At 45.5% G+C, this 24,574-nt stretch overlaps 1 protein-coding gene across 1 annotated transcript in view; it reads left to right on the top strand.

The window, feature by feature from the left end:
- Nucleotides 1-24,574, top strand: part of TECTA (tectorin alpha) — an 89,083-nt gene that overhangs the window by 34,808 nt on the left and 29,701 nt on the right. The window contains exons 10-14 of the mRNA XM_011926983.1: nt 24-625; nt 8,132-8,693; nt 15,536-15,735; nt 20,490-20,873; nt 22,791-23,077. Coding sequence (XP_011782373.1) covers nt 24-625; nt 8,132-8,693; nt 15,536-15,735; nt 20,490-20,873; nt 22,791-23,077 — 2,035 coding nt within the window. The remainder of the gene's footprint in view (nt 1-23; nt 626-8,131; nt 8,694-15,535; nt 15,736-20,489; nt 20,874-22,790; nt 23,078-24,574) is intronic.

The raw sequence follows: 24,574 nt of genomic DNA on the forward strand, positions 1-24,574 counted from the left end.
GTCTTCTTCTTGACTACCTGCAGCGCTGCAGTGCCCAGAGAACAGCCACTTTGAGGAGTGTATAACATGTACAGAGACCTGTGAGACCCTTGCCCTGGGCCCCATCTGCGTGGATAGTTGCTCTGAGGGATGTCAGTGTGATGAGGGCTATGCTCTACTGGGCAGCCAGTGTGTCACGCGGAGTGAATGTGGCTGCAACTTTGAGGGGCACCAACTTGCCACCAATGAGACCTTCTGGGTGGACCTGGACTGCCAGATCTTCTGCTATTGCAATGGCACAGACAACAGTGTCCACTGTGAGACCGTGCCCTGCAAGGATGATGAGTACTGCATGGAGGAGGGCGGCCTGCACTACTGCCAAGCCCGCACCGACGCCTCCTGCATCGTCTCAGGCTATGGCCACTACCTCACCTTTGATGGCTTCCCCTTTGACTTCCAGACCAGCTGCCCGCTCATCCTGTGCACCACAGGAAGCAGGCCGAGCTCAGACTCTTTCCCCAAATTTGTTGTCACAGCCAAGAATGAGGACCGGGACCCGTCACTGGCCTTGTGGGTTAAGCAGGTGGACGTGACTGTGTTTGGCTACAGTATCGTGATCCACCGAGCCTACAAGCACACTGTGCTGGTGAGTAGTCACGGGGCCCCCTCAAGAGGGGAGTCGTGGAGACATCAGGATGGGGTCAGCAAGCCAGGCTGCAGTTGAATCAGGCAGGTCCGGAATCCAAAGAAAATCATAGTATATTAAAGCAGAGAGAGGCCCTAGAGATTTTCGGTCACTTCATCTTACAGAGAAGGAAACAGAGGCTCAGAGAAGAAAATGATTTGCCCAAGTCACAGACACCAAGTTAGGAGGCAGAGCCAGCTCTGGAAGTGGGCCTTTCATGTGGCAGCGGATTATGTTGGAGAGAGCACAGACCGGGGTTAGCATCCCTGCTTGGTGGCTGCTGTGTGACTTCAGGCAGTCACTTAACCTGCTAGCTTGGTCACTCCACCTGTAAAAGAAATGCCTACCTTGTACAGACTAGGCCTCCCTAACTGATGCTATTGTCCTCGTCCACCCACTTCCCTTTTTTGAGATCAGGGTGATATTCGCCTGTTCTGGCCTCCCTGGTCTCCCATCTGGCCTGGTCTCCCGTTTGGCACCCACAGGATCTGTAAGTTCACACATTTGGAGGACTCATGGCTCTCCTACAATCCCTTTACTCACTTAGGCTTCAACTCCCTCTTTCTAAGCTTCCCACCCTTTTCACCCAAAGAGTACTTCCTTGACTACGAAGACAGGGGCAGTGGGGCTGAGGAGCTCTACTCACTCCTTATCTGGCCTGCAGACCTCAGCCCCAGCCACAGGCCCAGCCATTCTTTCTCCAGGGTCCTGCTCTGCACGTGACTTGAAATGCTAAGAAGCAAGCCAACAGCCTCTGCTTTAGCATTTCAGAGAGCTGATTTAGGGTGTTTGCCTTCTCGACATTATTATCACAGATCTGTGTCATAATTTTTCCATCTCTAAAGGGACTCCTTTTCATCTTGTATACATTGTCTTAGAAATTCTGAGCTATACTGAACTAATCTATCTAAACCTAACTAAAGAGTTCCCTGGGCAACTATACTGACTTCTTTTTCTGCCTCGGGATTTCTTCAACTTCCTTCTCTGACAAAGAGAGGTTCCCAAGCCTTTCAAGTTTATTGAAAATCTTCCTTTTTAGCATCTAAGGGAGCAATTTCACTGTGTCGTCCTCTTCCCTTGCTTGCACACCACAAACCTAAATCCCAGTTGTTTTCCTTTCTGCTCATCCTAACAGTTTATTCCAGTAGCCATTATTGCATTCATCAGGCTGTATTTTTCATGATCTTCATGTCTAAAGCTCTCTCACTTCGAATCATGGGCTTCATAAGGGCAGGAACCATACCTAATTCATCTTTATGTTGAATGAATGGGCAGCCCCCTGCACCTAGTGACACTCGAAACACTGGTCAAATGAATGAATGAGGCTGGGCACGGTGGCTCATGTCTGTAATCCCAGCACTTTGGGAAGCCAAGACAGGTGGATCAGAAGGTCAAGAGTTCAAGACCAGCCTGGCCAAGATGGTGAAAGCCCGTCTCTATTAAAAATACAAAAATTAGCTAGGCATGGTGGTGGGCACCTGTAATCCCAGCTACTCAGGAGGCTGAGGCAGAGAATTGCTTGAACCCCGGAGGCGGGGATTGCAGTGAGGCGAGATTACACTATTGCACTCCAGCCTGGGCGACAGAGCGAGACTCTGTTCCCCCGACCCCCCAAAAAATGAATGAATGAAATGACACAATAACCGCTTTCTTCCAGGGTTCCCGTGATTTTGTCACAGTGCTAGTTACTGCTTCAACAATCTGAGAGGTTACATTGCCACTGAGGCAAGTTAGGACTGTGTCAGAGTCTTGGCTTTCAGCCACATAAGATTTCTAGATGTTTGGATAGTCAGAGCTACCCATTACGACAACTTCCCTCTATCCATTTTCATCTTACGTTAAACCAAATATATTGGTCGTTTTGCCCACGTTGCTTGCGTCGTATTTGTCCTTTTCTCTTTGTTTCCTTTTGTGCTATCTTTCCACCCTTAGATTTAGGTGTTTTCATGCAGTTACTTGTCTCTTTGATATTTGCTGCTCTTCGGCCTTTCTGCCTTTCAGGTTTTTCTTTTCTTTTAAAATGTAATCTGTTCATGGGTCCTATCTCATCTAGTTTAAGATGAATTGTGTTTTCTGCCTTGTGTTACACACTCTGCATTTAGGTACCTCGACATCTGAGGCTACGCATGCTGGCTTCAGACATCCTCCCAGTTCTTTTCAGGTATAGACTGTGGGGTCCTCGTGAGCACCTACTCTTCTTTCATGCTACCCTTCCCTCTCCTTCACAATAAATGACTTCCCACTGTCTCTAGGCATTTCCTTCCCTTTCCCTCTACTATAGAGTTAAGCCCCCAGTGGGTTAGCTCTCCTTCCAGGCATGTGCTCTGCCCCAGTCTCACAAGATGCACTTATTGCTAAAGTCCCAAGCCCGAAGAACCACACAGCAGACTTCTTCCTCACAGAGTGCTGGAGAGGAGGGTGTCAATTAGTTTATTAAGGTCTGCCATTATGAAATACCACAGACTGGGTGGCCTAAAACAACAGCAACTCATTCTTTCCCAGTTCTGGAGGCTGTAAGTCCAAAGTCAAGGTGGTGGTAGGTTCACACTCCCCAGGAGGTCCTGGGGAAGCACCACTCCCTACCTCTCTGGTAGCTTCTGGTGTCTGTGGGCAGTCCTCAGTGTTCCTTACCTTGTGGCAGCACAAACTCCAGTCTCTGCCTCTGTCTTTACATGGCCTCCTTCCCTCTGCGTCTCCTGTTTTCTCTGTGTCCAAATCTCCTTCTCCTTTTAAGAACACCATTCACTGGAGTTAACCCCACCTAATCCAGGGTGACCTCATCTTAACTTGATCACATCGACAAAGTCCCTATTTCCAAGTCAGTCCATTCACAGGTCCTGGGGGCTAAGGTCTCAACATTTGTTTTGGGGGGACACAGTGTAACCCACAACAGGGGGTCATTGGAGACAATGAGTATCAGGGAGAAATGGATTAAAGAGGTGGGGGGACTTCTTGCTAGGGCACTTCTTTCTCAGTCACTGAGATGTCCTAAGTGCTCAAGTTGGAAACAGAGTATACAGCTTTCAAACCCTTGACAAGAAGACCAAGTTCAGGGTGCATCAAGGGTTCTTTGCTTTCGAGGTGCGGGGGATAGATTTAATAGTTACTTCAGATCATTAAAATGCATTGCAGAATCTGCTTATTCAATGATTTGCATTTATTTTCCCATGATGTTTTTACTAGTCACCATCTCTCCCTGAGCCTGAAGAATAATGGCCGTTAGGATGACAGTGTGAAATGAAGTGCTGGATGAAACACAGCCTAGAGTGCAGGTCACTGCTGGGGCCCTCAGAAATGGAGGGTGATAAAAAAGTGCTTCCTTGGGACACAGGGTTCTTCTATGACTCTGACCTTTCCCTGCATTCAGCAGCACCACAGGACATGGGAAAATCCACTAAGCCAAGAGAAGCTAGAAATAAATGTGCTGTCTGTAGACCAGACAGGGTAGGGGGTTGAGCTGCAGAAGGTGAGCCACTCCTGGGGGCACCGCCATAACCCATCTCAGCCATCCACAGCCAGAACTCAACAGAGACTGCCTCACTCCTGCCCCTACCCCCAGGCTTTATCACTGCCAAGTCTGACATGATTCAGGCCAATGGGGAGGTTTTCAGGGTCCTCACAGCCTGTGTCTTTATCATTTATTGCCAGAAGAGTGGGGTTTTGAGCATCACTCTGGCTTGATTTAGTGTCATGAGCTTCTATTGATGCTTATTCTCTACCAAGTCCTGGGGGTAGAAAAAATGAATCAAATATGGCCTCTGTCCTAAAAGAGTCTAGTGCTAGAGACAGACATGTTAGCAATTAATGTCTGTGTAACGTGAAGAGCTGCAAAAATGTTGCTCATGGAGGGTGTGAGAGCACAGAGGAGGGGTTGCCTAAATCAGCTGCAAGGACCTCAGGGAAGGCTTCCTGGAAGAGGAGACCCAGAGTTGATCACTGGAGGATTACACTTGCCAGACCAAGAAGGAGGTGAAGGTGTCCACAAAAAGGAAATATTGGTGAAGACTCGGGGTGGGTAGCAAAGTGAGGGATGCAAGGAGACTTTGCTGCAGGAGACCTTGCTGGAGAACTAGGTCAAGGTCTGTTGTTTAAAGGAAAACTCTCCAAAAACTCTAATATGTGGTCTTATTTCCAATACTTAAATATTTGAAATACACTTCCCCCGACTCCTCCCACACCTTCTCATCATCCTCTGCGACTTCGTCCTCCATCCATCAAGCCTGTTGCCATTCTAGCCTCTCCCTTTTCCTCTGACCTCCTGCCTCTGAACTCCTTCTTTTCCTCCATTTCTCACTCACAGAGAGGCAGGGCAGTGGTGCCAGGGTGGAGGCGGCATGCGTGGGGTTTCTGAGACACAGAGAAGCCGAGCCTGTCTGAGTCGAGGGTGTTCCTTCTCAGAGCTCTCCTTGGCAATGGCAGAATTTGCAAGCCTTTTAGCTTCATCCAATTATATTGCCTCCCCAAGGCATTGCCTCCTGTGTGACATCAGGTAGCCAGAAATATAGAATGCAAGGTAACTTAGGAAGAAAAGCCAGCTGGCAGTAATTGGCCTCTGAGTGCAAGACTTGTACTTTATTCTCTGTGAACTTTCAGGATAGATCAGAGTCTCCATGGCCTCGCTCCTCCTCTCACCCTCCGTGCACCTTGTCCCTTAAATGACTATCACTGCATCCTCTCCACCTCCTCCCTTCCAAGTGCCGAGAATGAGGCATCTCTTCTCCTCCCATGGCTGCTTTCCCCCTCTGCCATCTCTTTGTTGCCTTCCCTGGGATCTTGGCCCTCTGTTGTCTCCTCTCCCTTCTGTGTCTTTCTACAGTGTCCTTCTCTTCAACCCATAAATATGCTCATTCTCAAACAAGCCTTGCCCCCAGTTCCCCACTAGCTTCAATCCAATCTCTCTCCTTCCATTTCTGGTCAGACTCTTAAGAGCATCATCTCTGCTTCTGAATCTCCTGTTTGTTACTTTATTTGCTATTTGTTTCTGCAATCCAAATTCTGGCCTCATCTTCCTATTTAAATTCTCTTATTAAGATTGCTGATGCTTTTGTTTTACAAAACAAATGGGTGTTTTGCAGGCTTTATCTCATAGGCCGCCTTACCATGTGTGTACTGGATACAAGGCCCTTCATGATCCAGGCCCTCCCCACCTGTCCATTTTCATCTCCCACCACTCCCAAGGCCACACGCTATGCCCCAGCAGCACTAAATTGCTGTAATTATTCATATTTATCAGGATATTTTCCCCTTATCTACCTGGGCCTTTGCTGGGACTGAGCCCTTTACTTCGAATTCCCTTGTCTTCACTCCCACCCCTCCTTGACGGGCCAACTCCTCCTCCTCCTTTGAGACCGGGTGTGGGCATTGTCTTCTGCAGGCAGCCCTGATTTTGTGCCCAGGCTAAGGCTGGTGCCTGTGCATCTGTTTACCTCTATCATTGCTTTTATCACATGGTATTGTTATCTGTCTGTGTACTTCCCTCTGCCACATGCCTATGAGCTCCTAGGAAAAGGCCATATGTTTTTTATCCCAGCCTTTAGCACAGTGCCTGGCACTCAGTGGTGCCAAATCAATGTCTACTGGATGAATGAATGAATTCTGCCTCAACGAATACTCACAGAAGGAGATAGTTGAGTTTTGAAGGGTGAGCATTGCCCCAGGAAAAAGGTGGGGTCAAGGGCATCCCTGTTGTCTTAGGTCAGGTTCCCGAGAAGCAAAGTCTGAGGTGGGAAATCTTGGGAAAGTGAGGATAGCACCAGGTCAAGAGAGCTCAGCAGGGCTGTGGTCCAAGCTGCAGAACAGCTTTAGCCTGGGCTACTGGGAGCCGTGGTGCTCGACTCCCAGTGTCAGCCAGTCATTGGCCAAGGGCTACCCTTGGATTAGGGGGTCAGAATCTTCTGGGCAATGTGGTTCCCATGGGGCCAAGGCCAGCTGTGAGTTATCATTAGCCCATAGTTGCAGGGCCTGGGATTGGGGGTCCTGGGTGGAGCATGGAAAGCATCCATCACACTCACAGCACGGGAAATGGCAGGGTGGAATGGCACAGCTTGGTTCATTTAGGGAACTGCAAACTGTTGGGTGTTGCTGGTGTGCAGGAAGCCAATGGGGTGGATCTGAGAGGCAGGGCCAGTTCCTGGAGAAGTGCTAAGAATATCAGACACTTTACCCAAGCCCTGGAGAGGGCTTTCAGTATTGGATTAACTGCTTTCAATTGCATTAAGATTACTGGCGTGGCGGTAGTGACCAAATGGAGGGGCAATCCTGGGGCCAGCGAGACAAGTTAGGAGAGTACACTACAGTCAAGGTGAAAGGTGATGAGAGTCTGAACCAAGGCAGGAGAAGGCGTGGAAAGTGGTGTCAGCCAAGAGAGAGAGGAAGGATGTTGGGGGAAGGGATTTCTGGTCAGAGAGCAATCTTAAAACAGCTGCTTCTCCCACAAGGCATGCCACCTCCACTGCGAGCCCTTGCTGCAGTGAGCAACCTGGCTGTCTATCTTCCATCATGCACTAACCGGCCACAGGCGATAGGATTTGGCTCCTCTGAATCAAAATAGTTCAAGGGCAGTGCAGTCCTGAAGTTTACTGTTAAGGGATTTCCCTCTTGTCTGAATTTAAAAATATGTGGGAGGAAACGTATGTCAAGTGCCCCCTCCGTGGGAGACATTGTGCTGGGTGCCTGGGGGGTAATGAGGGGAAGGTGGGCATAAAGATCAATATTTGTGGTTCCTGCCCTCAAGTTGCCCATAATCTTGTAGGTGAGATGGAAGAGCGTACACCAGTCATAACATAAGGCAGATTGTGATGTGTGGTGCAATACAGTGTATGCAGGCTTGATCCTGGCCAGCGGTGGAGAGGAATACAAGAGAAGTATAAATAACCTGCCCTGGTTTCCCAGACAAGGGAGTGATTAATTCTGACCACGGGCTCAGAAAATCTTGCCTTACAGAAGAGGCAACATTGGAGCAGGGTCTGGAGGATGAGAGGGATGTTGAGGGGCGGAGAGTGTCATTTCAGACAGAGGGAACAGCAAAGTGAAGCCATCCTTAAAGAAAAAAGAAATCTCGAAGGAATTAATACACTGGGGCTTGCCTAAAATAAATTCCATGGTAGAGCTAGAAATAGAAACACAAGAGTTCTATGTTTTGGTATTTCAGTCTAAACTTTAATTGAATTCTTATTACCTTTACATTACCTTGGAGAAAACAATTTGAATTCCTGGGGGAAATAATGCTATGTAAACAGAAGGCACTGAAATAAGTAGGTATATTAGTGTACCAAGGATAGTCATTTGCGTCTGTTCAAATCCTAATAATAATAGTTGACTGACATAAACAACAGTACATGCAAAGACTACATTCAACCTGCTCCAACTTCCCTCTGGGACTTGTCTTTCAAGAGACTCATTGTTAGGAGAAGAGCTGGGAAATCTCTGGGCCAACTGTGTTTCTGCACCTCATCTCTCCTCTTATAGGTCAACAGTGAACGGCTCTATCTGCCCCTGAAGCTGGGGCAAGGAAAGATAAATATTTTTTCCTTTGGCTTCCACGTGGTGGTGGAAACTGATTTTGGCCTGAAGGTTGTATATGACTGGAAGACCTTCCTGTCCATCACAGTTCCTCGGAGCATGCAGAACAGCACCTATGGTCTGTGCGGCCGCTACAACGGCAACCCTGATGACGACCTGGAGATGCCCATAGGTCTGCTCGCATCCAGCGTCAATGAGTTTGGGCAGAGCTGGGTGAAGAGGGACACCTTCTGCCAGGTGGGCTGTGGGGACCGCTGTCCGTCCTGTGCCAAGGTAGAAGGTTTCTCCAAAGTGCAGCAGCTGTGCAACCTGATCCCCAACCAGAATGCTGGCTTCTCCAAGTGTCACAGCAAAGTTAACCCCACCTTCTTCTACAAGAACTGCCTGTTTGACTCTTGCATCGATGGGGGCGCGGTGCAGACCGCCTGCAGCTGGCTGCAGAACTACGCCAGCACCTGCCAGACTCAGGGGATCACGGTGACTGGCTGGAGGAACTACACATCCTGCAGTGAGTCCTTCTCATTGTCGCTCCTTGTAGCTTCTCTTCTTTCTTGATTGCTCTGGGAAGGCCAGTCTTCCATCTCCCTAGAAGTCAGAACAAATTGAGTAGCAATTTAAGGATATGCACTTTGGAACTGAGTCTGTTATCTGAATGAAGCATGACGTGTAACCTCCTGGAGCCTCCATGTCCTTATTGGTAAAATAAGAGTTAATGTCACTTATTTCATGGGTTACCCTAAGGATGAAATAAGGTCATGCATATAAATCACAGAGTATCGCATGTGGCATTTGGACGCACAAAGTTCACAATAGAATGCTAACAAGAGATTAATGAAAGAAGGATAAGTTTCAGCACCTCATGGGCCCATCCTTGTGTTAATAATCCGCATGCTTTGTCTAAGCATGTTATTCTATTTGATTCATATGTGTCATGTTTCAGTCTTTGTGTTTATGAAACAGAGCAGAATATTAAGAGTACATTAGAGAAGGAACTAGAGCCCCTGGATTCCAGCCTTTACTCTGTCTTTAAGGATCTGTGTGACCTTGGGGCAATTCACTTTTCCTCCCTGGTTCTCAGTTTCCCCTTCCATAAAGCAGTGGTAATGCTGCCTTTAATGTTTGTGCCTCAGAAACGTCCAGGGGATCCAATTAGGTAATTGAAAGCCAGGCACACTCTGTGCATTCTAAGCGGTATTGCTATATTAATGGCTTGCTCTGAGCCAAGACCCCATGCTAAACATTTTATCAATATACCTCATTTATTCTTCTCAATGACCCAATTAGTCAAGGAGCAACTGAGACTCCGAGGAATGAAGTAACTGCCTAAGGTCGTATAATCTGAGTGGCAAAGTCAGGACTTGAGCTTCTAACCCAAAGCCCAGGCTCCCAACCCATATACTATACTGCTGGACTATGTACTGGGATAATTTACCTGCATTTAGCACATACGAATAGGAAAAACTTGGGGGAAAAAACACTGTTGGTCTTTAGCTAACTTGCTTTGATCTGTTTTCCTGTCTCAATCTCATTAATAATAGCATATTTCTTTAAAAAGCATATTCCCTTTAGAAGGTCTGTAGCTCTTTTAAAACTAAAAATTGATCCGGAATGCATAGAGCTCTAAATAAGTGATACAGCAGGGTCCCCAGAGAATCAACTCCCATCTTCATCCTGGAAAAGGAAATTCAGATGAAAAACCAGAAACAGCATTGTGGTTTAACGCTCACACAGTCAGTTTACATTCCACACAACTGGATTCATGTCGATTGTAAGGGAAGGTTGGGAGGAAGATGAAGGCAGGGAACAGATGCCAATCCCATTTCATCCAGGCTTAGTCCCTGAGTGGGTGAGGCCAGGCAGGGTAGGGAATGGTACCAGTAGGGGTGACAGTCCAGACAAACTGGCCTCTGATGACTTCAATGACATAAATATACCTATAAGAAAGCTCGGGTCTGGGTAAATCCCCAGAGCTACTCTGGATTCATTGGGGTCATTCCAGTAAGACCAGAGAGCTTGTCTTCCTCTAAATCAGAAAACCAAGCTTTGGACCCAGAGGCCTAAACATGGTGCAGAATGGGGAAGCTGTTTTGGAAGGGAAAGCTCCCCTGTTTTCCCTGTTACAGAGACTTCTCTCTTCACCTGCAGCCACGCCATGCTGGGTGTACTGCTCTCAGGGTGGCTGGGGTGGGGACAGGCATGCCAAAAACCAATGCTTCCAACTGCAACAAATAGGGAAATGCACACAGAGGCTAATGCCAGGAACTCTCACCTCAACTGATGGGTCTTAATTTTTGTCACTCATGGGAAGGAAAAGAAATTGAGTCAGCAAGGCCTCACAACCTTAGCCCCAAGGAAGAAAGGCCTCCACAACAAAGCTTGGCTAGGGATAAAGGATAAGAAGGTGATTTTTCTTGTCTTTCTCTCCCTTCTACCAGCAACCCTTTCCTCTCCCTTCCCAAATTTCTGTCCACACATTGGTTGCCTCCTCTCTACCCTGGCTTGCTAGTAATGGGAGTTCTACCCATGGCACCCAGAGCCGAGTCTGCCCTGCCTCATCCTCAGTCTCGGGTCCTCTCCCTTGCCTTCTACCAGCTTCCCACCAGCACGTCCCAGGCTGATACGCCAGGGCCAGCAGGTAACTTAGAATCGTTCCCATCACAAGGAGACTTAGACCTTCCCTACCTTGACATTTCAAGATAGGGGTAAAGATCCCAAAGTTAGAGCACCTGAGGAGATGGTGGTAATGAATGGCAAAAAGAAAGACTAAAATAGGAGAAAAAATATATGTTTTAAAGCTGGTATGGAGGTCAGGTTGGGGGAGAGGGTGTGGTTAGAGACAACTTCCTTTTCCATTTTGAATCTCAGAAGCAGAGAAAAGCTTCGGGAGACTGAGTCCTAATTCAGCCATTCGACCTAAGAATAGGATTGTTTTAACTAGCTGATATGACTCCACATCATGTGAGGACAGGCCCCATCTCTTTCCAACTCTCATTCTACCAAAAATCAATCCAAATGTAGCATCCAATGCTTGATATGAGAAATGGTGCTTTAGGAGCAAAGGGGTTAACCTAGAACTGCCCATCAAACTTGTGCTTTTTTGGTAACAAGGTAGAATGCTGGTGTTTTTCAATGATCTGACCGTTCCTATCAATGGGATAATTTATTACTCAATTACCTTATTTGTAAACTCATTGGAAAATCTTGTAACCTAAGTTGAGCAAATAGGCTTACAAGGAGAAGGGAAGGTAAATTGTCTTAATTACTAGCCCCTCCTTAAAATTCATTGAGCTGAGTCTATCATTCTTTCAGTCCCTTCATGGGGGACTGTAATTAGGGTATTCGATGGTGAGAGGAGAAAGAGAAGGAAATAAAAAAGGAATAAATGACAGTTCCTTAGCTCTCACTATGTACTAGGTTCTAAGTGGGATCTGGGGACTCATGCATTTACTTCTCATTGCAACTCTGCCAAGTAGGCACTACTCATAATCCCATTTTCTATAGGAAGAAACTGAAGCTCAGAGAAAGGAAGTCACTTTCCCGAGGAAGGTGGCCTGGGTAAGTTGGAAAGTGGCTCCTAAGGCAGTGCTCTCCCTTCTGTGCAACGCTGCCTCTCTGAGCCTAGTCACCCCGTGCCTAACTTGTGGCCAAAGTTGGTTGTCATCGTCCTTTTCCCTTTTATTGGAGGCAGCTGCTGCTACTTCAGAGTGCTGGGTACAAAGTCTGATAATTAAGATTTGTCTTACATATTTCTCCAAACATTTAATAATAATTGTTAAAAAAAAATTCCTCTACGATTACAACTATTACTACTATGAATTGCAGAAGTTATTATTGAAGTACCAGGCACTATATGAGGAGCTTTATGAATTATATCTCATTTTATTTTGATAACTACTCGATGAGGGAGATATTATGATCCCAGTTTTATAGATGAGAAAACAGAGTTTTAGAGAGAGCAAGTAACCTGTCCATAGTGACACTGCTTAATGGCGGAGCGAGGCCTCAAATCCAGGTTGGTCTGATTCCAAAGCCTCTGTCCATTCCGTTGAGCTGAATTGCTTTTTAGGGGCGCCATTCATCCTGTCTACCAAGGCACAGATGCTGGGTATGGCAAGAGACACATTCTTGACCATGGTACAAATCCAGGTGCAGAGTCCAGGTCATCACTCTACAGCTCGCAGTATATCATTTGATGGGGAGAGAGAAGCAGTGGATCAGTACTAGGAATCTGAAAGTCTGTCTTCCAAGAATCAAGTGTTTCTTAACCATCTGCCATGTTCTCAGCACTGTTTGGGGTGGCATGGAAGAATCAGAGTGTGAAACGTGGTGTTTATCATCCAGTTGGAGAAATAGACCCATTTGAAATACTTGAAATAACAAACATCTCTAAATTAGTAATACCTCTTCCCAAATATTACAATGTATTGCATACCTTCAGTCACTGTTAACACTGGCATATGAACAAGTTAAACAAATAAATAATAAAAATAAAACAAGTGAATACTGGCACATGAACAGAAAGACCAACCAAGGGAAAGAAGAGAAAGTTCAGAAACAAGCCCGAACACTAAAGAGAAATTAGCATATGGTAAAGTTGGCATTTCAAAGTACTGGGAAAACATATTTGTTATTCAGTAAATAGTAAAAGGTCAAAGGGCAAACTAGCTGGGAAAAGCTAAATCCTTCCTTCATTTCTTACTCCAAAATAAAATCCAGGCAGAACAAAGATTAAACATAAAAAAACTAAATCACAAAAATACTAGAAGAAAACAAAGGAGTGTTCTTGATAATCTTGCAGTGGAGAGAACGTTTCAGAACAAATTACCCAAAGTTAAAAGGGAAATTTGATAAATTTCATTACATTAAAAATTTTACATCTTTCCATGGCAGGGAGATAAACAACTTCAAAAAAAGTTACAAAATTATTTAAAAATGAATGCAAAGTCAAAAGACAAATGATAAATATTTTGTAACACATACGACATACCACAAAGGCCTATTTTAATTCTTTTTTTTTTTTTTTGAGATGGAGTCTCACTCTGTCACCAGGCTGGAGTGCAGTGGCATGATCTCAGGTCACTGCAACCTCCACCTCCTGGGTTCAAGCAATTCTCCTGCCTCAGCTTCCCAAGTAGCTGGGACTAAAAGCAAGCGCCACCATGCCTGGCTAATTTTTGTATTTTTAGTAGAGACAGGATTTCACCATGTTGGCCAGGCTGGTCTCAATCTCTTGACCTCGTGATCCACTGCATTGGACTGCCAAAGTGCTGGGATTACAGGCATGAGCCACTGCACCTGACCTGGCCTATTTTAATTTTTAAAGAACTTTTATAATTTAATAATAAAAATTTCAACAACATGAAATGTGAAAAGGATATGAAAAGGCAGTTAACAAAAAAGGACATACGAATGGATTATAAACAAATGAAAGCAAGAGGATCAACCTCACAAAGAAATGCAAACTAAATAAGGATATATAATAATAATAATAGTAATACACATATAGCATAAGGAGACAGCACATATAGTATTTTAACCTTGTTTCCAAGGATCAGACAATTTGGTGATAGACAATCAAGGAAAGTGTGGGAAAACAAACCTCCTCCAACAGTGCAGGGAGGAAGACAAATTGGCACAGCCTCTTTAGAGGCAACTTAGTGGCATTCATACCTTTTGACCTAGTAATTCCACTTTCAGTAATTTATTCCACAGATGCCCTTACTCATGAGGGCAAAGATACATGTACAGGGATGTTCACTGCAGCATCAGCATAAACACAAAAAATACACTCAGCATGCAGCAATGCAAAAGCAATAATTTGAGGCTAAATGAAATGAATATTGTCATAAAGAAAGCAATGAGCAGAAATGTGTATATATTATGCTCCCATTTATGCAAAAAATAATGGGCAGGGCATACACATATGCTTGTGTGCATACATACACACACAAATGGGTGCTTGTATATGCATAGAACACTTCTGGAAAAATGGACTATAGTTTGGTATCAGAGGTTGCCATTTCATCATGCTTTTACTTGTATGGTTTGGATTTTCTACGCTATGCAAGTATTATGTATTAAACTACAAATGTTTTTTAAAAACATATGGTATATTGTGAGAGTGGTTATATGAATCAAAACGTGTTAAAATTCATAGAACTGTGTACTCTAAAAGTAGATGTTACTACTAGATAATTTAATAAATGAAATAACCCCCCATATAGATACTGTATACAGTATAGGGTAGACATTCCCACATAATGGTAGTTGTGCTTTTAGTATACATTGATTGAGATAATAGCTTCTACGAAACTTTTTAAGCAAACCTATCTTTAATGATTGACTAATACTTACGGAACACTTATGTGCCAACCACTGTCCTGAGCACACAGACTCACTTAATCCTTTGCAACTAGGCGTGAAGCGAATGCTGTTGGTATCTGTATTTACAGATAAGAAAGCTGAAGCTCAGAGAGCCCGAGTGATGCTCTGGGTCTCTTGTAGCTGGTTCCAGAGCCCACACCCTTCACCAGGACCCTACTTGCCTTCTATAAAAGCATCTAGATGCATTTGAAAAATGGTAGAACATAATTGATGTGAGTCAGTTTGCACAGACATGTGCACATGCACACACACGTGCACGCCAGCACGTGTACTCATGCACACAAACACACACACACGTTCACGCCAGCATGTGTACTCATGCGCGCGCGCGCGCGCACACACGCACACACACACACACACAGTGTACATTTGCCTTCTCAGAGATCATGGGGCTCAGGCATCCATGGATGGTAAACTGCTGGCTTAGAAAAAGGTTCTGTAGAAGCTCTGGGGTGTGGAGGAGCTGACACTGGTCTAAGAGGGAGAGCTATATGGGTGAGCTGGGACTCCCACTGGAACTTGAAGAACCAGGAATTTGGATAGGCTGAGAGGATGAAGAAGGGCATGAATAAGAAAGATCAACGTGAACGAAGACCTAGAGGCAGGAGGAGTGTGGGTGCCTTGGGAGGTTATCAGGTGAGATTTCTAACTGGAGATTCAGATCGGGGGTGGGTTTAGGTGGCAGGCAATAGAGGATCTCAATGGCCAGGCTGAGGAGAGGACGACCATGATGTGAGAAGCTCCAGCCACCTCCATCTGCACGTTGACCCTTTATTTAAGAGGCAACTAATCAGACCCAGGCTTTCTGTGAGCAAAGAGGGCAGTAATGAAGAAAGGCAGTAGACCTCCCACCTCCTGCCTCTCCCTGTGCCCTTCCTCTCCCTGAGTAGGTGAGCAATAGCTGTGAGAAAACCCTCCTCGGTGCCTTGTGATCATGTGAGTCTTGACTTGTCTGTCCTGTTCCAGCTGTCACCTGCCCTCCAAACAGCCATTACGAGAGCTGCGTGAGTGTCTGCCAGCCCCGCTGTGCCGCCATCCGCCTGAAGAGTGACTGCAGCCACTACTGCGTGGAGGGCTGTCAGTGCGACGCTGGCTACGTCCTCAACGGCAAGAGCTGCATCCTGCCCCACAGCTGCGGCTGCTACTCCGATGGCAAATATTACGAGGTATGGGAGGCCAGCCTGGCATTTTCCTCCTTGCCAGTGATCAGATTCCTCTCCAACTCTAAGAGGTTGGTCAGATTGACCAATTTTCCCACTTCATTATGAAGAGCGTCATGTTCATGGCAGGAGAGTGGGATGGGGGTAGAGAGGCTAAGCACACTCTTCAGATGACGCTCTTGGGCACTGAGTGTCAGATTTGGAAAAGCACCTGAGTGTCTCCTCCTCCCTCCTCCACATTGGCAAGGTCTCCGGCGCTCTGCGTCCCCTGCTCTCTCACATTTGTGTGTCTCTGTCGTGCCTTTCTCTATTTTCTGTCCTGTAAATCTCAGTTTGAAAGCTTCAGATACAGCTATAGTTTGGAAATATGGTGACTGTGAATCTGACATTTGTAGCTGTCTTAGCTAAGGACATTTGTCACTGGAAAATATGGAGCTGGAGGCTGAGTGGGGCGGCCTTCCCTCTTCTGGCTGTTAAGGCTCCGTGAGGGTAGCTGTGGCTGCCATCTCCACGTGTGCCACTTGTCACTCTGGTATCATCCCCAGAGTTTGGTCCGGACTGCTAATGTGGTGCCCCCACATCCCACCCTCTGCGGCGCCCCCTACAGGGGTTTAAACATAGAGTTTATGAAGATGCCCTTCGCAGATGTTTCTCAATAAAACATTTTAGTTCACGAAATCATTTCACTTTTTGGACTTTGTAATCTTTCCATAACACTAAGCTAGAATTCCATAATACTAAGCTAGAAAAGCTTTTGAATAGACAAGGTATTTAGTTCATGGTTCGATCTCAAGCCCATTCTGTTTAAATGACATCAAAACCGTATGTTGGCAAGTTAGATGGTTAACAACTATGAATAATTGAGTATCTGCTGTTTGCAAAGCACTGTGTTGGTGGTATTGTAGGGGGTGAGAAAGCATGTCCCCTGCCTTGAGGGTCTTAAAAATCTATTCAGAAGAGAGAAATAATGTACATTAAAGAACAGGAGAACAGTTACAAAATAACCTATCAGCAAGTGAAAAATAATACCCTACAGAACTAATCAATTTTAAATGAAAAAGAAGAGTAGCATTTAAAATAATTCTAATTGAAATGTCTGAATTGGAAATCAACTAGGCGAAAAATAAATAGTACCTCCTTTTTGTAAAGATGCATTGACTCATTCAAGTTGCCCTAACTTTGGGGATAAATAAAAGAAATGTGGAAGTAACCCTCAATTTCACTTTTAGTGGAAAATTTATTTAAATGCTATATTAGAAAGACAGGGAGGAAGTAAGGTAAAATAGTGGAACTAATCAAAGGAGACTTTTTGGGAGAGGGGGTGTTGAAATGAGCTCTTAGAAATATTATTTGAAAGGAAAAGGCAGAACATGTGGAAAAAATTAATGAATTCTGTTTTCTCACAGTTGAGGAGAAGATATAATCAGGCTCAAAACTCAAAAAGCACTCTCTAAACTGTGTTTCCCAGCCCAGAGACTTACCAAAACCTATCCGTCTATCAACTGTGCCATGCACCCTGGGCAGGCATCCTGAGTGTCAGTGTGGCATAATTCAATGAAACCTGGGTTCGATCCTAGCAGTACCACCACTGGAGGTGTGACACTGAGCAAACGCTGTCATTTCTCTGAACGTCTGTTTCCCTATGAATGAAATGTGACTAATGATACCAACCCAGTAGGGCTGTTGGATAAATAATCGATGCTGGGTTCCTAGCCTAGTGCCTGGCATCAAGTCCTTCAGTAATTGGGAGCTGCTATTGTTATTGTTGTTTTGTTATTCTCTTGAGAAACACTTTGTAAACAAAAAATCCAGGCATGTTAATGAAAGGATGCAAATAAAAGCCTTTGGAACTCTCAGGAAAAGCATGGTCAGCTCTTGACTGCTATTAGTACTACAGTATAAATATTATGAACAGTTTTTCATCAGAACCTCAGTGGATTTTGACAACAGCTTACATCCCGGAAGCAGGAAACTCAGAGAACAAAGAATCCACATCTACTTGCCACCATTCCAAAGCGCTTGGGGGCTTGTTCATAGAATAAATTTCTTTGGAAATGAATAGAGACTATGCCTGGCTATTAGCATGTAGAGTGATCACCCAGCTGTCATTGTCATGTGTGATTAAGGTGAAGAAAGCAGCGCTGGGCCAGCCACTTTACTGTGATACTCGTTTCAGGATCAGATTCTCTTGTGGATGAATTATTTACCCTTTATCATATCCACATACATCAAGTTATTTTTCTCTTTTCACCACTGTAATGTCTGACTTCTTATCAGAGAGAGGCCAAACCATCCACTCAGTTATTCTATAAATCTGATAAGAGAAATGAAGTCAATTTGTGAGGCTGTTGGCACCCAGAATATGTTATGTAAGTCTGGAAGGAGAGTAGACTTAGTTCCAGCAATGACTTCACTTTGAGGATGAAAGAATCAGCAATAGCATCTTGAAGTGCACTGCAATCAGGAAACTTGTTCTGGAAGATCTTCTCCTTTATCTATTTACCTTTGAATCTGAGTCATATCTGTAGTTGATATCCAGGGTTTTGATGTCTCTAGTTAAACAGAAAACTGACCAGACAGAAACATAGGCCTTTTTGTGCTGTTGAAAGATCTTTTCTGGATAACACTATTTTAGTAAGTCGATAATGCATTGAGTGCCCACATCTCTATGACACATTCTATTTGTTGATACCACCTCCCACTTGGACAATCATGACCAATTTCCAACAGTTTCCTGGAATTCTTAGTCTAGAGCAAGTGCAACATCAAGAATGCAAACCCTACCAAGCAGAGTCGTGCCTGCAGATTGCCGCCTGTTTTGGGAAAAGTAGAAAATAACATTCTAGTTGTGGGACTCCTGGGAAAGAAAAGAAAAGAAAAGAATAGCTGCCTCCAGTTGAGGATACGCTATGTTGTAGGTATTTTATGTAATGTTGCATAATTTCTTCACCATCTGAAAGACGATGAGCTGTTCTACTCCTGTAATAGCAGCTTCTATTTATTGAGTGCCTACCCTATGCCAGGAAGTGTGTTTTATACATCTTATTTAATTTAGTCCTTACAACTGCCCTGTAAGACATTATTTTAAATTTCATTTTATTATTATTATTTCTGAGACAGGGTCTCTCTCTGTTGCCCAGGCTGGAGTGCAGCGGCAGGATCACAACTCACTGCAGCCTCTACCTCCCAGGCTTAAGCGATCCTCCCACCTCAGCCTCTGGAGTAGCTGGGACTACAGACATGCACTACCATGCTGGTTATTATTATCATTATTATTATTACTATTATTTTGACACAGAGTTTCACTCTGTCGCCCAGGCTGGAGTGCAATGGCACGATCTCGGCTCACTGCAACCCCCACCTCCCAGGTTCAAGCGATTCTCCTGCCTTAACCTCCCGAGCAGCTGGGACTGTAGACGTGTGCCACCACGCCTGGCTAATTTTTGCATATTTAGTAGAGACGGGGTTTCACCATGTTGGCCAGGCTGGTCTCAAACTCCTGACCTCAGGTGATCCACCCACCTCAGCCTCCTAAAGTGCTGGGATTACAGGCATGAGCCACTGCACCCGGCCTATTATTATTATTATTATTATTTTAAGTAGCAATGAGGTTTCATTGTGTTGCTCAGGTTTGTCTCAAACTCCTGGGCTCAAGCAGTCCTTCCACCTCGACCTCCCAAAGTGCTGGGATTACAGGCATGAGCCACTGCACTCAACCACAGGATACTATTAATATCTCCAATTTAGAAATGAGCAAAGTGACACTGGGGAGGTGAGTAATGTTACTCAAGATGGCACAGGCGGGGATACAGGACTAGATTGAAACCCAGGTGGTCTGATCCCAAAACGTTCCTTTCATGGACCCCAGGTGTCCTCTGGATCTCTCACATTCAGGACACATGGGAATGAAGGTACTTCCAATAGAAGTAAGTTGGAAGCAGACGAGACACAAGGAAGGGTGAGGATTGTGAAATGTGAAATGGTTAATCAGAAGTGCTGGTCATTGCTTTCTTACGACTGTTTAAGGTTTGAAGGGCTAATTTATCATTCTTAAGTGAATTTTAATTTCATCTTTAAAGCAGAGTCTGTACTTGTCAGAAGTGTGACTCCTTGATGGATATTTTCTACCAAATATTCTTCCTCTTTACCTAGTTCCTCTAACAGCTGCACATTCAGGTTGACTGTGATTAGTTCTACAATCCAGCCACAAAGATTTCAGAGTTCTTTATTAAAATCAATCAAGTTATGGCCGGGGTGGTGGCTCACACCGGTAATCCAAGCAGTTTGGGAGGCTGAGGCAGGAGGATCGCTCGAGCCCAGCAGTTCAAGAACATAGTGAGACTCTGTCTCTACAAAAAATACAAAAATTAGCTGGGTGTGGTGGCGTGTGCCTATAGTTCCAGCTACTAGGGAAGCTGAGATAGGAGAATAGCTTGAGTCCAGGCATTCCAGGTTACTTACAGTGATCTGCGATTGCGCCAGTGCACTCCAGCCTGGGCAACAGAATGAGACCCTGTTTCTAAGAATAAATACATAAGTAAATAAGTAAATGTCAAAACTGCATATTGTTTGGCGTCTGAGTTGCCTGCAATTGATGGAGCCTTTGAGTTGAGACCGTTTCCCCACTGCTGCTTCCTACAAATTCCAGCCCTAATAAAGATAGGCTAGCCCAGCCTGATAAAAGACCAGGGGGACTGGACTTTGGGGTCTCCAGCCCTGACCACAGTCTGAATTTAATGCAAACGGCGCCTCTCTTCCAGCCCAAGCAGCTGTTCTGGAACAGCGACTGCACGCGGCGCTGCCGCTGTTTCCGTCGCAACCTGATCCAGTGCGACCCGCGCCAATGCAAGTCCCACGAGGAGTGCGCGCTGCGCAACGGGGTGCGCGGCTGCTTCAGCACCAAGACCTCCTACTGCCTGGCGGCCGGCGGCGGCGTCTTCCGCACCTTCGACGGCGCCTTCCTCCGCTTCCCGGCCAACTGCGCCTTCGTGCTGTCCACCATCTGCCAGAAACTGCCCGACATCTCCTTCCAGCTTATCATCAACTTCGACAAGTGGTCGGCCCCCAACCTCACCATCATTTCGCCCGTCTACTTCTACATTAACGAAGAGCAGATTCTCATCAGCGACCGGAACACGGTCAAGGTGACCAGCCTGGTGTCCATTCTTAAGAAGGGGCCCGGAAACAAGGGGTTGGCTGCGGGATTTTGTAGGGTTCTCCCAGACAGCCAAGTTGTGGGATAGATTGTTGCTTCATGGTGTTCCACACACAGTGACCAGGTTTTAAAGAATCAAAGTATGAAGATGCTTTAAGCATAAGAACGGACACCATTTGGTTCTTGGCTGATGATTCCAAAGGCAGGAGACTTGTGGGGTCTCAGAGCCAGGCAATGGCATGGGTGCTAACAGAGCTTCAGGTGATAAATTGTTAGATAAATCAGTTTTTACTCTGATTACTTTCCAAAATGCATCCCATTTGTTTTTAACAGCCCTTAAGATTATTTTTGGCTCTGCCCTCTTGTAGTCAGACCCACCCTTCATCTTTGCCATCCTTTCTGTAAGCTAAGAGAAAGCAAGCATTTGCCAACAAAACACCAATCTGAGTAAAAACGTGATACGTACCTCCTTTGTCCAAGGGCCCGGTGATGACCCGCTGAGGGGCAGGAAATGGGAGGCTGCACTTGGTGGATTTCTCTTAGGTTGGCTCCTCCTTAGGCCCATTGCCTGGTTTCTTGTTTATCTTACACCTGTGTGTAAATAAATGTAACTCCCCCACCCAACCCCACAACAAATATGGCTCTCTACTTGAATTCTTCCCACCCCTTCCTTTTAAGAAGATCACCTGCTCAGATGCACTGTTGACGGTGACCCAGCCTCTCAGCCAGAGCAGGCTGCTGCCACCAGTCGCCCGGAAGGATATGGAGCCAGGCCCCAGCACTGTCAGCACAGGGAGGGAGGGACCCGGAGACAGCCACATTACCACTTTTGGGAATTGAGTGTTATTGCGTGTATCTGTTTTCCACCTGCTCAGATAATCAGGCCTTGAGTGTATCTTTAATTGAAGAGTCATCAAATAGCGTAGTATCAAGCATCAGACAAAAGACCAGCAGTATTTTGTGAGCTTAAAATGAAGAATCTGAAATTTAATACCGGTTTTAACTTCAATGAAAGGTGCCACTGTTTTTGACATTTCATTCCTTTTACAAATTGGCCCACGTCAACACGACAGCGTTGGTCCAGAATCCAGGAGCTAGAAAATGAAAATGACCACCCGAGAGAGAAAACCTGACATTGTGGCTGAACAAAATACCCAAGCTAGTCAAAACAGTAAAGACTCATTTTTTTAAAAAGTGTCTGTTTTTTATTTTTTTATTTTAAGGTACAAAAGCTACTAATAGCCTGGGGAGAAAATTTTTATTTTGTAAGTACAGGAAAAGCGTGTTATATTCTGTCCCAAGGGCTAAGGAAAGAAAATGTTAGAAAGCAGGAAAATGACAAATGCAGAAAATAATGTGCCTATAGTTCCTCTGGGGGGACCTCCAGTTTGAACATTATAAGCAAGAAAACGATAAACATGGCAATGATGCCCAGATCCATTTTAACTGTGTTCGACTCTCGTTGGCACAGGATTGGGATTTCATTTTCAGTAATTGGCTTATGCTGGGGAAAGTTTTAGACACAAATCCAGCCATTCATTGTGGGTTATACTTTTCTAAGGTTTCCTTATCTCTCACCTCCTCTCCCCTACTTCTGCTTCGTAGTGTGCTTCCTTTGGGGCAACTACAGTATAAGATGAGTGAATGCCTTTAAACTCTAGGGCAGGGGCCGGCAAATCTGCTTGCTGCCTGTTTGTGTAAATAAAGCTTTGCTGGAACACGGCCACACTCATTTAGTTGTGTATTGTCTATGGTTGCTGTCATGCTGCAGGGACAGAGTGGAGTCGTTGAGACAGAGAGATCACAGGGCCTGCGATGCCCAAAATATTTTCCCTGGCCCTTTCCTGAACAAGTTTGCCAACCCCTGCTCTAAGCGTAATTATTTTCTGTTTTCCTTCTCCTATAGGTGAATGGCACACAAGTGAATGTTCCATTTATAACTGGTTTGGCAACCAAAATCTACAGCAGTGAGGGGTTTCTGGTGATTGACACCAGCCCAGACATCCAGATATACTACAATGGTTTCAACGTCATTAAAATCAGCATCAGCGAGAGGCTGCAGAACAAAGTGTGTGGTCTCTGTGGCAACTTCAACGGGGACCTAACAGATGATTATGTGACCTTGCGAGGGAAGCCGGTGGTAAGCAGCGTGGTGCTGGCCCAGAGCTGGAAAACCAATGGCATGCAGAAGAGGTGAGGGTGTAGGAGTTCAAGCCGCTAAACTTGGTGGCCCAAGTTCTCTCACGTCCATGGGTGGTGTGAATGAGGAATGCACTTTCCTTAGCACTGCCCCTGCTCTCCTACAGAGATGAACCAAAGCTCTTTGGAGTTTTGATGCTAAAACTAGGCACATAAGAGACCCCACTAATTTTGTGAACTGCAGAGGAAGGAGTTGGGCTTAGATGATATAACTCTAATTTTCAGGTCATCCAGCCCTTGGCTAAACAGAAGAGTATGCCCAGGATGAGAACTCTGAAGCCTTGACCAGCTGCCCACCCGGGACCTAGGCACCCCTGCTAGGTGTGGAATTAACAGTTGACTCAGAAGAAGGGCTATCTTTGACTCCTTTAGTGCTGGGTCTAATTGTGTGTCCTTGCCTCTTACAAGAAGGCTTGACTATGGTTGTGTAGGTAGAAGTTGGTGGGAATCAGGAAAGCCTTTTTTAAAAACAGAAGTTACAAGGTTATTATCAGGCCCACCCCTGGCCAGCAAAGACAGAGTGAGCTAAAGAAGTTATTCCAAGGCCGGGCACAGTGGCTCAAGCCTGTAATCCCAGCGCTTTGGGAGGCCGGACGGGCGGATCACGAGGTCAGGAGATCGAGACCATCCTGGCTAATACGGTGAAACCCCGTCTCTACTAAAAAAAAAAATACAAAAAACTAGCCGGGCGTGGTGGCGGGCGCCTGTAGTCCCAGCTACTCGCGAGGCTGAGGCGGGAGAATGGCGTGAACCCGGGAGGCAGAGCTTGCAGTGAGCTGAGATCTGGCCACTGCACTCCAGCCTGGGTGACAGAGCAAGACTCCGTCTCAAAAAAAAAAAAAAGAAAAAAAGTTATTCCAAAGGTTTTAAACTTAGGGCCCCTCAGGGCTGCTGAGTATGTGGATACCTTTCTGGATCTGTAGATATGCTTCTCTTTCTTGTTAGTTCTGCTTGTACAATGGCTCAATCACATTGCTTTACATGCTAAATATCAGCTAAATCCTTAGTCCTGGAAATCACACTTTAAGCCTCTTTGACCCTGCCCCAAGTGCACAGTGAACAATGTATCATGTATTAGACTATCCTGTGAATTACGGGACTCAGAGCTGTGAAAATCCTTGGGCAATATCTTGTCCAATCTCTTCCTTTCCTAGGTAAAACAGAGACTAAGACAGAGAATGACTTACATGAGGAGGCCCCATATATGGCAAAGCCAGGATGAGATTCCAGGATTCCTAATTTGGTGCTTACTCTAGAATGCTATGCATTGACCCACAGATAGAAAAGAGAGAACTTTGGACATTATATTTAGAACACTACTTTAAGCCACTGTAGTGTTTCCAAAGATAGGCAAGGTTCAGCTCCTCCTGAGGAATTATGATTCTGTTTGAATTTGGCCGGCCTGCCTCCCTCCCTCCTCCCTCCCTTCTCCCTTCCCTTCCTTCTCCCTTCCCTTCCTTCTCCCTTCTCTTCCCTTCCCTTCCCTTCCCT

Source organism: Colobus angolensis, unplaced genomic scaffold (genome assembly GCF_000951035.1).
Source record: "Colobus angolensis palliatus isolate OR3802 unplaced genomic scaffold, Cang.pa_1.0 Scaffold7, whole genome shotgun sequence".
Taxonomy (NCBI): Eukaryota; Metazoa; Chordata; class Mammalia; order Primates; family Cercopithecidae; genus Colobus; species Colobus angolensis.